The sequence below is a fragment of the Glandiceps talaboti genome, chromosome 1, assembly GCF_964340395.1.
Source record: "Glandiceps talaboti chromosome 1, keGlaTala1.1, whole genome shotgun sequence".
In the NCBI taxonomy this organism is placed as follows: Eukaryota; Metazoa; Hemichordata; class Enteropneusta; family Spengelidae; genus Glandiceps; species Glandiceps talaboti.
In genome coordinates, this window is record NC_135549.1 from 12573271 (window position 1) to 12587577 (window position 14307).

Consider the following 14307-nt stretch of genomic DNA (forward strand, 5'->3'; position numbering starts at 1 on the left):
AACTAAAATGATCACATTATTTAACATACATGCTGAGTGACGTCATTTTAAAATCAGTCAGAATACCGTTATAGGACAGATAATAATTTTTATATATAGTTTGTCCATGGGGGCTGTTCAGGTTTTAGGTCGGCAGTGAGAATATTGATTATTTAGCATAAAGACAGTAGGCACGAACTTATCGCTACAATTCCGAAGTTTCTGCTTTCGCCAGAGGCTTTCGCCACCAAATTGGCAAATTTGGGGCGCCCTCTTGCGATACATGCACGCGAAACTTTGCAGGAACTTCGGTATATTAAAAGTACCAGTGTGCAAGTTTTTCGACGTAAAAAGATAGTATTTATTCAGGTGCAAAACATTCCTGATCAACTAAACGAAGCATTGTTTGTCTTGAAAACTATATGTTTACAGCATGCTGTGTTGTTGACAATTTACAATTTTACGATAAATTGTGAGTTCTTTTTAATATTTCATACAAAATAACAAATACAATTAACCACCTTAGTTATAATTTTATTAACTCTGTTCACATGATGTCGACGTTTGCCCACTGTTTAATTACACATGACTCCGGAATTCCTGGAGAAATCGATTTAGTTTGTATTTATTAATTATAGACAGTAAATGGAAAGTGTGACCAACTGAGTCACAGTGTTTGTAATGGTTATTTATAACACGTATGAGGCACCAGTTATGATTGATTGCCATAGGATTATTCCACATTGCTATAAGTTTTAATACGATTAAATAGAATTACTGAAAACATACAAGACTTGGATTTCATCGTCACTTGCATCGTAGTAGACCATCAGTAACATACTAGAAGCCAGAAAGTAGACTGCAGCCATGAAGTTCAATCTTACTGTTGTATCATTTTCTCTTATTACAAGTCTCCTAATGGTAAAATCCGAAATCTCTTCAGGTTTGCATGCAGTAGAGGTAACTATTATGTTATACTTTATATTATTTATCATCATAATTTTTTTAATTCATCTTAAGTATGGAACATTCTTAAACTGCTTCCATCCAACCCCATCGTCTTACTAGATGCATTCATGAACTTTTTTAATTTCGTTCAGTTCCTAATGAAACTGGGTAAAATGCGCTTATAAACTAGTGTATCACGCGAGTGTACCACAAGTTACTTTTTCGCCTCAAATGTTCTGTGCCGTGGTCTCGTATAGTGGTGGACCATTTTTTTTTGCTTTTACATTGTATTTACATTGTTTTTTCTATTTGTTGTTGTGAATACATCCTTTCGCCATATTGTTGAAATCTTCCTTTTTAGGACATCCTAAATAATTGCCACACTGGGAATGGGAATGAAACACTGATACTCTTATTCTTGCGTCTATACATATATCCGTCTATCATTCTGGACATGCCTCAATATAATAATCTATATTTATACTGGATAGTTTTAAGCATGTAAACACTTGTCTCCCAAGAAGTCCAGTGAGGGCCATCCCTCATGGGTTCAGTGTTAATGCAGGAGGAAACCGGAGTACCCGGGAAAAACCTGCGTTGTTCGTTAGAGTCAAACTAAACATACGACACTCTTCTTACTTACAGCGTGGTAAATTTTTATCAAACTGAATGGGTTCAAACCCCGACCACAGTGGTAAGAGGCAAGTGGTTTAACCACTCGCCGGTTACCGACAACCCAACATGTTTCTCCCTCATATACACAGAGTTCACTTACGTGTAGTCATGATGAGCGAATGGTTAGCGTGACTGGCTTTAATCTTCACGTTGCAGATTCTAGCCCCGTCTGCCGGTTTTTTCTGAATGGCTAAAGTCCTAAAAGTTTGGGCAAGATTTGAACCATGATTGTGCCTCAGTCAACTCAGCTGTATAATTAGGGTACCTGGTAGGATAGAGGTTGCAATGTAAATGCTTTAATCCTAGGCGCTTACAGAGGCTGTAATGGATTGTATGCTTCCCAGGGTGTTGAGGAAGCCGTTGGGCCGTTGTACTGCCATGAATCAAATGTACATGTAATTGTGAGCGCCTTAAGCTCTCAGGAGGAAAGGCGCATTATATTTTCGCATTCGCTTTATTACATACATACATACATACATACATACATACATACATACATACATACATACATACATACATCGAAATGTTTAGGATACAAATTACATCTATCTATGATGTCATTATCGCCAGGGTAATATTAATCGCTGTCCATCTGCACCTGCTGGTATCCCTGGAATTCCAGGAACCTCTGGAAGGGCAGGACGTGATGGCCGTGATGGCATAAAAGGCGAAAGGGGTACTGATGGCATCAAGGGCGGCAGGGGAGAAAAGGGTGAGCGGGGAACAGATGGTGCCCCATTTGTACCAAACATCAAACAGTGTGCATGGGACAACATCAGTGATCGCCGAAACAATGCTATAATCAAGGTAAGACAGTTCCAACAGAGATCATGTTTTCATACTTTGCCTGTGCTGGCAAAATGAGATGCGCAAAGGATGACTAATCGTGGTAGAAAAATATTCAATGTATGCTTTTCTAACTCTCCAAAAATGGATCAAATAAAATTGGTGACCTTTCCCTAATTGTATTTTTCTGATAGGACTGCATATTCAATAAAACTTCATCACGTACTGCACTGCGTGTTTTATGGAATGGTAATTTCCGTGCAAGATCACAAGCATATAGTTGTACTCGCTGGTACTTCACATTTGATGGACAGGAGTGTCGTGACCCATTACCCATTGATACGGTACTTTTCACCCATACCAATTTCAATATGCATTTTGGATCATCAGGTAAGAATGCGACGTTTGATACGTGCAATTCGTGAGTCGGCCGTTTGGTTACTTGTGACTGCAGTGTTATTGTAATATTGTATTCTTTATGATCTTTGCACTGAAAATGATATGACATCATTCGGTTTGTAAATAAAACAAGAATTGTTCTCCATCATTACATGTAGGTATCTCTATCGTTTAAAGTCAAAGATATGTGTTACGGTCTACGAACAGCTAGACCAATTAACACTACTCGATTGTTTTTTTATAACGTATATTTCCCTTTCCAGTTGAGGGGTTGTGTTATGGTATACCAGCTGGCCGAGTGGATGTGGAATTCCGTGTAGGAAGTTGTAGATTTCACCCGGTCAGTACCGACTTATACACTGGTTGGGCGTCTGTGTCTAGAATGGTGATTGAAGAGTTACCATCGCAACTGACATAAAATTCCTTGTGTTAATAGTACAAGCATTGCTCATTACATTTATTGAGAAATTTGCCGTTTAAATCAACAAAGTATACTATGTACACGGAAAATTATAACCTGTATTAAAATCCACATTTATTATTGTCTGTCAAAATATTTGTTGTTGTTGGTTTTGTTTGCCAGTCTGTAAATGATGAAGGTATATGTGTGGATCGTAATCGTTTCTAATTTCTACTAGTGGTATGATATTTCTTACAATCACAAGTCAGTACGTTCGTCAACAACTCTTCATGATGCCCCAAGAAATCAGTATAGATTTTGAAGTTTTAGCTTTTTGACAAAAACTGACATCTTTAGGCTTTGTTTGCATATCAAGAGTCAGGTCATATTGTCTTCAATAATTCTTCATCTGGTTACATCCACAAACCATTCCCATCAATTTTCAGAAGAATCTGCTCAGTAGTTTTGGAATTTGAATTTTTTGACCAAGTAACACTTTTTTTAAGTCTTAAATGCTGTAGTGTAATCACACCACCAGTATGGGTTTGAACAATCTTCACATTAGACAAACTAATCTGTAAGATCTCCACTCTAATAAACCCAAAAATAACATCCTCACACATATACATGTATTTCACCAAGCATTCACACCAAATGCTGGAAGTAAAATTTGAACATGGGAGTGACAATGGACTTTGACAGTGATTATATAACATACCTGAGAAGTTACACCGAATACTAGGAAATTTATCAGATAAAGCATCACATTTTTGGACATAACTTGCACATCACTGATCTGATCACTTTCATTTGAAAAGTTTCTCATCTACACGCCATAAGTAAAATCCCTACCAAATACCAAGGCAATTGGTCTTGTAGTTTTTGACTTAAACTTAAAGTGGTTCACATTCATACACACAGACACTGACACAGATGCAGACACCGGCAAATACATACACAGATATTCTGAACCTCAACAGTTCAGTTGTGTTAGCTAGTGCACTCTGAATTCAACCTAAAATGATGAAATGTTCTCGTGACAAATATGAGCAATTTATGATAAAAAATGTCATGAAATAAAAAAGACACACTTTGACACAAGGAACACATTTTGCCAAAAAATGTAGTAGTTTATTTTTGTTGTGTGTGTTACAAATGCCAGTCAAGACTGGATGCACCAAATACTGATCTACTTTGTAAAAAAATAAGGATCAACTCATGACAATATCTGAGACAGGTTTCAAAATAAAAATTGTTTCCTCAGTACGATTGAGTATGCAGAACCAATAAAGGTACGCCATTTCTTGTACTAGGTCTCTGTCTGGAACACTTTTGTTTCGTAATTGGTGGTAAAAAGTGGCAATGGTATTTAGCTACCAGTACAGTGTTATTCAGCCTCAAGAGATGATAAAAAAACGTATGCAAAAAAAAAGAGAAGACATTATGAAAAATTGTATCTTTTATTGCTTTATCAAAGTTAACAAATGATACCCAAAAAAAATGGTTGTATTCAAAGGCCCTCTCTCTACACATAGCACTACAGTGTTCATTTTTTTTGTAATATGCAAAATATTGCTTTTGTGATGAATTATTTCTTATTTTTTTTTGGAATTTTTATTTACATTTTTTTGCAACTGGGTTTTTTTTCAGCTAAAGCAGAAACTTGCCTTTTATTTAATTACATGATATCTTCAGCATTAAGAGTGCAGTAAAATAATGTTGCTTTTTCCTCAAACTGTGGAAGTAAATATTAAAAAAAGTGAAAGTTCTTGAAATGGCTAGTGACTAGTGTGTTGTTTATAGCAAAAAGCGACTTTCACTCCCTGGAAGTGAAGTGTTCTAAAAATTCCTTGCACTTGTTGAAACTTTAACTTAACTATATATTTCTTAAAAGCATGCATGGTAGGGTATATACGCTGTTAAATACTTTACTATAAAATTATATAATAGTTGTAACCTTTGCACATGAATCTGCATCAAGCAATACCTTTTAGTTCTACATGATTTTCCCGTCCCCACACCCCCAAAAATACTTTATATCAAAACATGGCAAGACAATAAAATGCATAGAGTAATGTTGTGTCTGTGATTATTTTTTTCAGGAAAACATTTCTAGCATTCATGCTATGTTTCAATCCATTAGCAAAGATCCATATTTCATGGAAATTCTATTATTTCTTATAAAAATTGGTGTCTCTCATTTTTTGATTTTTGTAAGAATTACTAGCATTTATCATTTAAATGCATTACATAAGTCAAGGTATAGATGTGTCTACTCTGAAACTTAGCTATTCAAGTAGTTACAATATGGTTCTGGAAGACGTTGCCTACATATCCTCAAATAAAGTTAAATATGCATAGATTAAGGGTTTGGACACTAGAGGGCGATGTTCAATCATGATCATGCTTGATTGATATATCTCTTTGCTTGTTGCACTGATGCCAGTACATCTTATGTATTTCGGGTAAACCTTCAAGAACTGATGCAATTACACATATAATGTACTTCCAGCCAACTTTTACGATAGCTGCATGCACTTTGACATGCAAATGTAATATGCTTACTGGAATCTTCCACAGACTGTTTTCTTTGACTCAGGTAAGCACAAGGCTTTTGACAACAGTTCATCCAGAACTAACCACTGTGTCCAAAATGTTCATATCTAACACACACTTACTCTACTCAGTAGTAGAAATAGTTGCTGAACATTGCCCTTTGTCTATCAAAATACAAGACATGCATTTATTTGCAAAAATACTAAAAAATACGGAAGGAACTTTGTCCCATTTTCCCCTAAATATCATTTGAGAAAATACCACCCCTTTCTACTTATCTCGTAGTAAAAAAAAAAATAATACAAGGCACATTGAGTTTATTGACTTGAAAAGAAAAGGAATTTTGATTTATACATTTTGTTATTAATTCAAAGAAGCTTGAAAGCTTCTGAAGTATTTCAGCTTTTTACGTACAAACAATGTTAAATGGACTGCCAGGGATATGATCTTCTCCCCACTTCACCACCAATACATAGCTGCCTTTTTCTTTCAGAACGTAGTTGATGACATATCGGTTCCTGCCATTATGCTTGACAAGGATTTCATCACAGGGTGTTTTGGGACCAGCAATACCAACAGTCAACATATTTTGTCCTGCAAAAAGACATAAGGAAAAATTAGAATAACAATTGAAAAAAAAAAACCTACTGACTTGCAGTGTCAGGACACTGACATTTCTTTTGGTCACGTCTGCCATAGAATTCACAGTACCAGCAAATAAGGAACAAAACTAATCTTAATTTACTCATAAGAAATGATAATAGAACCACTTGATCCGTGAAATATTTTGGACATAAATAACATGATAATGAGGAAACAATTCACATAGTATGTCGAAGATTGCATACTTTATTAAACAAAGTGATATTATGTTCTATGTCACGTACTATGAAGAGAAGAAATGTTTGGTTCACTTATTTAACAAGATGCATTAAGAGTAGTCTGTAAGGTATGCCGTGACAGGGCGCCCTCAAACATCGGCCAACCCCTAACACGTGTGGAGGAGGCCGGTGAGGGCGAAACGTCACGATGTATCTTACAGTCTACATTAAGAGCAACTGTTTTTTAAAAACCTAATTGTCTAAACTTAACCACAGCTGTTACTTTTGTTAGGTTGTCTTAAAAAATATGGTCATCACTTTTTGTATGGTTAAGACCGTCTTTACTTTTTCATTGATAACTAGGGGTAGGAACATTAACTTTGATTTGTGAACTTTGAACTTACAACTAGTAGGACTTACCTGCATCAGATGCATGGACAGTAAATTGTGCCTTCTTGTTAATAAATGCTTTCTTCAATCCCATACCAGTTGATGTCACTTTACTTGCATCTGATATGAAGCTCGGCATTGCAGCATAGTTGGTAGTGGTTGTTGTCTTGGTAACAGTTTCCACAACAACCTGTGAACTTTCATGTACTCCAGTCACACCAGCTTTGTTGGTACCTGTTTGTGGACAAGCAACACAAATTATGTCTACTTTTCTCTTTTCTTGTTTGGTTTTGTGTCCTGTTCAAACACTTAGCTAGTCTTAAATTAGTACAGATGAAGAAACAAACTCGATTTTCAATTGATCTTATTTCGGTTTACTATCCATTCGGCAGCCATTTTGAAAGAAGCTGTTTGAAGCATTTTGCAGCTGTTCTGAAACAGTGCTCCTAGACACAAAAACTAGATATATTTTATGCAATAACTGGAATATAGTCATTATCTACAATAACAACAGAGCAGTGTGAAATAACCAACACAGTCAGGAATGTAGAAACAAAAAATGCTACATTGGAAGTTGTTCAGAGAGGCAAATTAGATGAATATTTTAAAATCAATGTCAATGGTAATCAATTCATTGAAATTCGTTCCACTTTCTGCAACAAACCTGGAAATGAAAACATTTCATGAAGGGTACTGTAAACAACACAGGCTGTAAGCAACATTCTGTAAACAAATAAACACTTGGTATAAAGTACACTCATTATTTTCCTACCGATCACTTTGCCAGTAGGATATGTTTTTGTATTTTGTGTGATGTTACTGTGACTGTCCCATCACCACACTGTACTAATGTGACATCACTCTGCATGCCACACACACTGTACGTTGTGTGATGTCAGTGTGTGCCCCACCATCACATGTATTCTCCCAGCACCATCATGCAATTGTTTGAGTGTAATTTTCCAAAGTGTACCAAAGCATAAGACCATGACTAAATACAGATGACAGAAATATATCAAGAAACATGCAACAGAGAAAGATGAAGGCAACAGAGGAAGTTACGTACCAGTCACTTTGACTTTGAAAGGACTACCCACAATGTGGTGAGCTCCTGCATACTTTATTGTGATAAAGTAATCACCGGGAGCCATCGGTGTGTATGTGCATTTGTAACCCTCTGGCACTTCCTCCACATCCATCTTAACCTTGGAGGGACCATCTATTGTGAGAGATAATGCGCCAGCACCAGCACCACAGGTGTTCACAATAAAATGGGTCTTCTCACCTTGAATTGAAAAGATGACCAGTCAGAAAACATAGCCGAGCTAAACACCGAAGTGAATGAAAAGTACACATTGGTCTGGCAAATTTGATGTATACAAACATGATAGCTGGTACAAGTGCTAAGTTCTATGATGGTTTGCTTACAATTTAAATGAGGGGTGGGGAGGGGGGTTAGAGATGTTCAGGTTCACTGTATTTGACACGTAACAAACTATTTGGAAACGATGTTTCAATATCATGCACTACAGGGGAAAAACAAAATATACATTTTATCAGAAAATTAATCTAAATTGCGATGTGCTTTGTGCGTATTCTTAGTGCGATAATCATGATTATGGTAGCACTTTTTAGAATCTCATATGCAAGGAGACTACAGTTTTTGTTGGGTTAAATGCAGGAAAATGTTAAAATGGTTGCAATTTAATAAACTTAAACAAATATAGGTTTTAGGTCATTGTGATAAGAACAAATAAAATATCTGTAATAACCTGAATTTAAATTGAAAAGCATGGTAGGGAGAGTAAAATGATAAAAAATTTTATATCTTGTACACTTTATGGAATCACTATTTGCCACACCCAATGTGAACTTACAAATACATGCACTATAGGTGATAGAAAAACAAAGGAAATGGACAGAAAAGTTTGCAAAGTGTCAGTGATATGTAAGGCTTACTGGTAAAACAAAGTACATTTATCATGATAGAAAAAATATAGACAACCTTGGTGATATCTGCTGAAAACAATGCATAAAAACAACACAAAAGGAATACAACATCAGTATCTTTAATACACACACACAAACAAAATGGATACTTCCACTGTCCTTACCAGTACGACCGTGTTCCAAGCCTGGACCAGATGCATGTACCATACCAGGATCACCGTCGACGCCACCAACACGAACACGGAATGGACTTCCTGGGATGTGTGCTCCCTTGAACCTGACATGGATCATATGGATACCATTCTCTTTAGGCATAAACCTCACAGCATAGTTACCTAGAAAGGGGAATTATACCATCAGTATTAATTCTGCCCTAGAAATTATGTCTAGATATATTGTTTACTTCATAAAAATGGAAACCAGTAATCAGGTATTTAGTTCATACTGGTTTAAACTGGATTATACCAGAATGACTAAAATCTGCAATTCGGTGGGAGATGCTAATTGTAACTGGTGTTGACTAGTTTACTTGACATGTCATGGCAGAATTCATCCCTCACAATCATGCACCTTAAACTGGTTGTAACTGGTTCTATCTGGTTTGACAATCACAGGACAAAACTCACCTTCACTAATTTCTGTGATCAAGCAATCATCCTCAGCACCAGATGGAGAGACTACTTTGGCATCAATCAGTCCCTGAGCACCATTCAGCTGAACAGCAAAGGAAGCTGGTTGGTTAGGTTTAAGACCAGTCTCTTGTAGGCTGGTGACACTAAGTCGACGTGCATCACCAATTGGTGGGGTCACAAATACCTTATAGGGACTATCAGGGATGTGTTCATCATTGTATTTGATACTGACAGTGTATTCACCTATGGAGAGAGACGATAGTAACTTATCATATCATAAAACATATATGTCAACTGATATTGACAAAATCTTGTAGTGGTAAGTGGTTCATACTGAAAATTTGTATTGGTAAACGTATCACATACTAAAAATCAAATTTCACTATTTGATAAGTTGATATTCAGTACACAGATTTTGTCAAATGAAAAAGTACAACAACAGTGTTCATTTTAAAAAATGGGGATATTTGTACCTGGTTCTGTTGGTAGATAGTTGACTTGACAAGAGCCATCTTTCTTGTCTTCAAAGTCAATTTCAGCTTTAGCAGGACCTTCCACAGAGATACCCAAACTACCAGGTCCAGCTTCTCTTGTCCACACTGAAAATTCTGCTTTATGTTTAACTTCACCTCTTTCCAGACCTGGACCACCAGCATGTACTTTGTGAGCTCCTCCCTCACCTAATGGACCAACAGTGAACTGGAATGGGCTTCCTGTAATAAAGACACAACAGTACAAACATTAGGTATTTTCTACTGAACACATCCACTGTATGCATCCATCTCTACTGAACTCATCCACAAGTATAGTCACAATACTCACATGCACAAACGCATGCACACACTGCACACATGCATGCACACACACACACACACACACACACACACACACACACACACACACACACACTGCACACATGCATGCACACACACACACACACACACACACACACACTGCACACATGCATGCACACACACACACACACACACACACACACACACACACACACACACACACATCACAATTAGACAAGTGGTTTAGATACTAGTAGTACCATATAAGTCATACACACCTGCTACATGCACACCCTTGTGTTTAACACTAACAGTATGGACACCCATCATGGTGGGTACAAACTTGACAGTGTAAGTATAGGCAGAACCATCAACAATTTCAGCATCCTCTGTCCTTCCAGAAGGATTGGTGACTTGGGCAGTCATGTCCAGTGGATCAGTGTCTGTAGGAATAGACAATGGTAATATTAGTGTCACAACATAGATAGAGGGTTGGTGATAATACACCTCTGACTACACCTGATGTGTCGACAGCATTGTACTCGCGTAGTTCAACAATATCAACTCTGTATCAACAAACTCATAATCGCTATAAATCTATTACATTCATTATCTAGGAATCAGCATGATCCTCTGCATGAAATCCATATTTAGGTTCACCATTTCTGTTTGTCTGTTTGGTGTTAAGTGTAGAAGATAGCCAAGACATATTTTTTCGAGAAAGCATCCTGCTAACAAGTGCAGATTGAACAACTTGTGTGTATCTTTAATAGTTGGCAAGTTTTGATCAATGCATTCTCATTTGCATGGCACCGTACTTCCTATATCTAATGACAAACATCAAACTACTCTTTGTTTTTGTATTGTTTGCATGATTCACTTATTTTTATTCAACTGGTCTCACCTGAAATCTTCAGGCCAAGTTCACATTCACTTCCTACATGTGATACAGCAGGAGCCTGTCTCTTGCGAGTGATTGTCTCCACAAATTTTCCTGAACCTTCTCCATGGACTTTGACTTTAAATGGACTTCCTGTAATACCAAAAAAGAGAGGACAAGTCAATTATACAATTCTTCAATTTGTTTAATTACTCTCTGAAAATTAATTGACTATGGTAATATTACAGCACACTCCCTATTTACAAAATAGAATTCACAGTCAACTTCTTGAAAGAGCCTGCTCATGGTGCAAAAAACTAGTCAAAAAGTCAAACCATTTTTGTATTGATTTACTATTTATAGAATGTCCTCAACAAACACTATAATTTAATGTAACGTCTTTAAAATATGACATCTAAAAATATGTATGTTATCACTGACTGCTAGACAAATAGCGCCCTCAAGCTGGCTTTTAGAGCAGTGATTTGTAGTCATGAAATATTAACATAATGGGTGTTCAAAATCAGTATATTATTGCCGACAACCAGGCAAATGGTGCCCTCTAACAGGCTTTCAGAGCAATGATTTCATATTCATGGTATATACCTTCAATAGAACATTTAACATAATGGGTAAGTTTGTTGGTTTTTCTATTAACATCACAAATAATACTGGATGAGTGATATCAAGGCTGCTAGAGGGCGCTGTTCACTGCAATGACACATCGTATTGTTTGTATGTAATTCTATGGACTAGGAATCCAATTATACCAATAACTTCCTGAAGGTGATGATAGTAGCATCAGTTGTCCTTTTATAATGGTAAATAATAAAAACTTTGCTGTATAATTGTTCATCAGTTGTTGTTGTTTTTTTCTGTTAAACTTAAATAGATGATGACATTAAATACCTGGGACATGTTGATCTGCATATTTGACATTGAGGATGTAACTGCCAGGTTCTGTTGGCCGATAAGTAACAGTACAGGTGCCATCACCATTATCCTCACAGTTGATGTCTGCTTTACTGGGTCCTTCTATTGAAACACCCAAACCACCATAGCCTAGTAGATAGGATGATAACAACAAGATGATATGACTACTCTGTTCAAACAAGGAATAATTTCTACTTGTAACATGTTGCATATTAACATCCTAACCCTCACCCCCCATCCCAACCATCATGGCCAAACTAGATAGGGTCATAACGATATAAAGACATGATCACTCTGTTCAAACAAGGAATAACTTCAGTTACATATTAACCCATCACCACCTCACCCCATCACAACTGACTAGATAAGATGATGATGGCAACAAACAAAAACATGAAAATTCAATTCTGATCTTCATTTTAGATGAATTACATCTAGGGGATTATACTGTTCTTTGTAACATTTCACGTCAACTTGTTTTCAACACTAGATATTCTGAAGAATGAAAAATTACCAAAAATGAAAATACTAAAGATGCAATAGTTGTAAAGTGTGACATTTCCTCTTTACATGATGTTACATGACTTACTTTACTCTTGGAGTTGTAATTACTAATTTTAAAGTATATTGAATCACCACTATACTAGTAAATTTTTAGTTTTATGTATTATATGCCTACCATAAAACAGGATAAAAACATATTGTTGTACTTAGCATTAAGTTTTTAATGTTGAATTTTAGTCTTTTTTGATTTTGTTTGTGCCACATTAATATACAACTTTAAATGCAAATCATCAAGTGCATACATTATACACTGTAGTGCCTTAAAAACTCCAATGACTGCAATAGTGAACAACACACTATCATCTCACACATCCATTCCACTCACCAGCTTTTCTTGTATCAACTAAAAATTCAGCAATTTCCCCTGCATCAGCTTCAGCAATGCCCAATCCTGACACCTTAACTTTGCTAGCATCACCGATCTCTTGAGGCCCAACATTTATCTTGAAAGGACTGTTAGTGACATGGCGGCCATGTTTCTTAACGCTTACAAGGTGTTCACCTGTCTCCCTGGGAGTGAAAGAAATACCTACAGGAAGGGAGGACAACAAAAGTCCACATTTAATGATTTAGGTTGTTATACTGTGAGTAAACAGAATTGGGGTGAAATTTTGCATTTTTGTTATTATCTGCAGAGCACTATTCATGCAGGTTTGTTTAGTACAGACATTGTTAAGACAAATACAGAAATTATTATTGCTTTTACATGGCAATTGTCATTTGATATTAATTTTACTTTTGCCACCATAATTCCATAATACTATCGTAGTGAACATACAATACTGAATATGGACAAGAAAAAAATAAGTTTTATTGTCTTTTTTGATGTCTCTCTTCTCAATACTTCCATGATTTTTACTATAAGCATTTCACTTGTCAACTGTTGCTTAGAAACATAAGTGGCCATTTTGTTGGCATGCAGCAAGCACTTTTGTGTCCTTGAGAAATTTCTGTGGCAATTTTGAGATGATAGAAAAAACTATATACTACAGAATGTGATACATGAAAACTCAACTTTCTTTTGTGTAAAGCACACATATCAAAATTAATATCATAAACAATTTTTTGCACTGACAGGATAAAAAAAAACAAGTGAACACATCCACTGATCCACTGATCCTAATCACTCTGAGCATGTATTTCTTATTCTAGGTCACTCCAATTGTGATGGTCATTGCAAAGACATAGCATTATCAAAACTAACCAATATTGCCATTAGGAAGTCTTTTCAGTTGACAGGGTTCATCTTGGACAGCTGAAGGGCTCTTGATAGATGCAGTTAGTTGGCTAAGATCAGTCTCAGTTATCTTCAAAGGAACCTCACTAGATCTACCCAGTGGAACATGTCTGCCAGGGAAATCTGAAAGTCAACAAAAAAACAACAAGAGGATGTGAGGATGAAAAATGGACAAAAACAATAATGTGTAGATAGGATAATTAGTATTCTTAATCTTCAAATAGCATTATCATCAGTTTTAAACAAAGCTGTGATTTACATACTGATTTATAATGAAATATGCACTACATAAATTTTGATAAAATGGAGTTATAGGTAACCAAATTCATGTAATATTATGGGTATTCATCATCATTAAAATGA

General features: G+C 36.2%; 2 protein-coding genes across 2 annotated transcripts in view; one reads left to right on the forward strand and one right to left on the reverse strand.

Annotated features, from left to right (window-relative positions):
- The first annotated feature begins 809 nt into the window (after window positions 1-809).
- On the forward strand, window positions 810-3205 carry LOC144433158 (collagen triple helix repeat-containing protein 1-like). The gene is made up of 4 exons (XM_078121471.1): window positions 810-939; window positions 2173-2409; window positions 2583-2778; window positions 3051-3205. The coding sequence occupies exons 1-4, from the start codon at window positions 847-849 to the stop codon at window positions 3203-3205; spliced, it is 681 nt and encodes a 226-aa protein (XP_077977597.1). The 5' UTR covers window positions 810-846.
- Window positions 3206-4292: 1087 nt separating this feature from the next.
- Window positions 4293-14307, reverse strand: part of LOC144434970 (filamin-A-like) — a 116562-nt gene continuing 106547 nt past the window's right edge. The window contains exons 26-36 of the mRNA XM_078123533.1: window positions 13912-14067; window positions 13033-13236; window positions 12120-12272; window positions 11235-11363; window positions 10609-10773; window positions 10010-10249; window positions 9531-9779; window positions 9069-9239; window positions 8021-8239; window positions 6985-7188; window positions 4293-6337 (exon numbers count right to left, since the gene is read on the reverse strand). Of these exons, the coding sequence (XP_077979659.1) occupies window positions 6150-6337; window positions 6985-7188; window positions 8021-8239; window positions 9069-9239; window positions 9531-9779; window positions 10010-10249; window positions 10609-10773; window positions 11235-11363; window positions 12120-12272; window positions 13033-13236; window positions 13912-14067 (2078 nt within the window). The 3' untranslated portion in view covers window positions 4293-6149. The remainder of the gene's footprint in view (window positions 6338-6984; window positions 7189-8020; window positions 8240-9068; window positions 9240-9530; window positions 9780-10009; window positions 10250-10608; window positions 10774-11234; window positions 11364-12119; window positions 12273-13032; window positions 13237-13911; window positions 14068-14307) is intronic.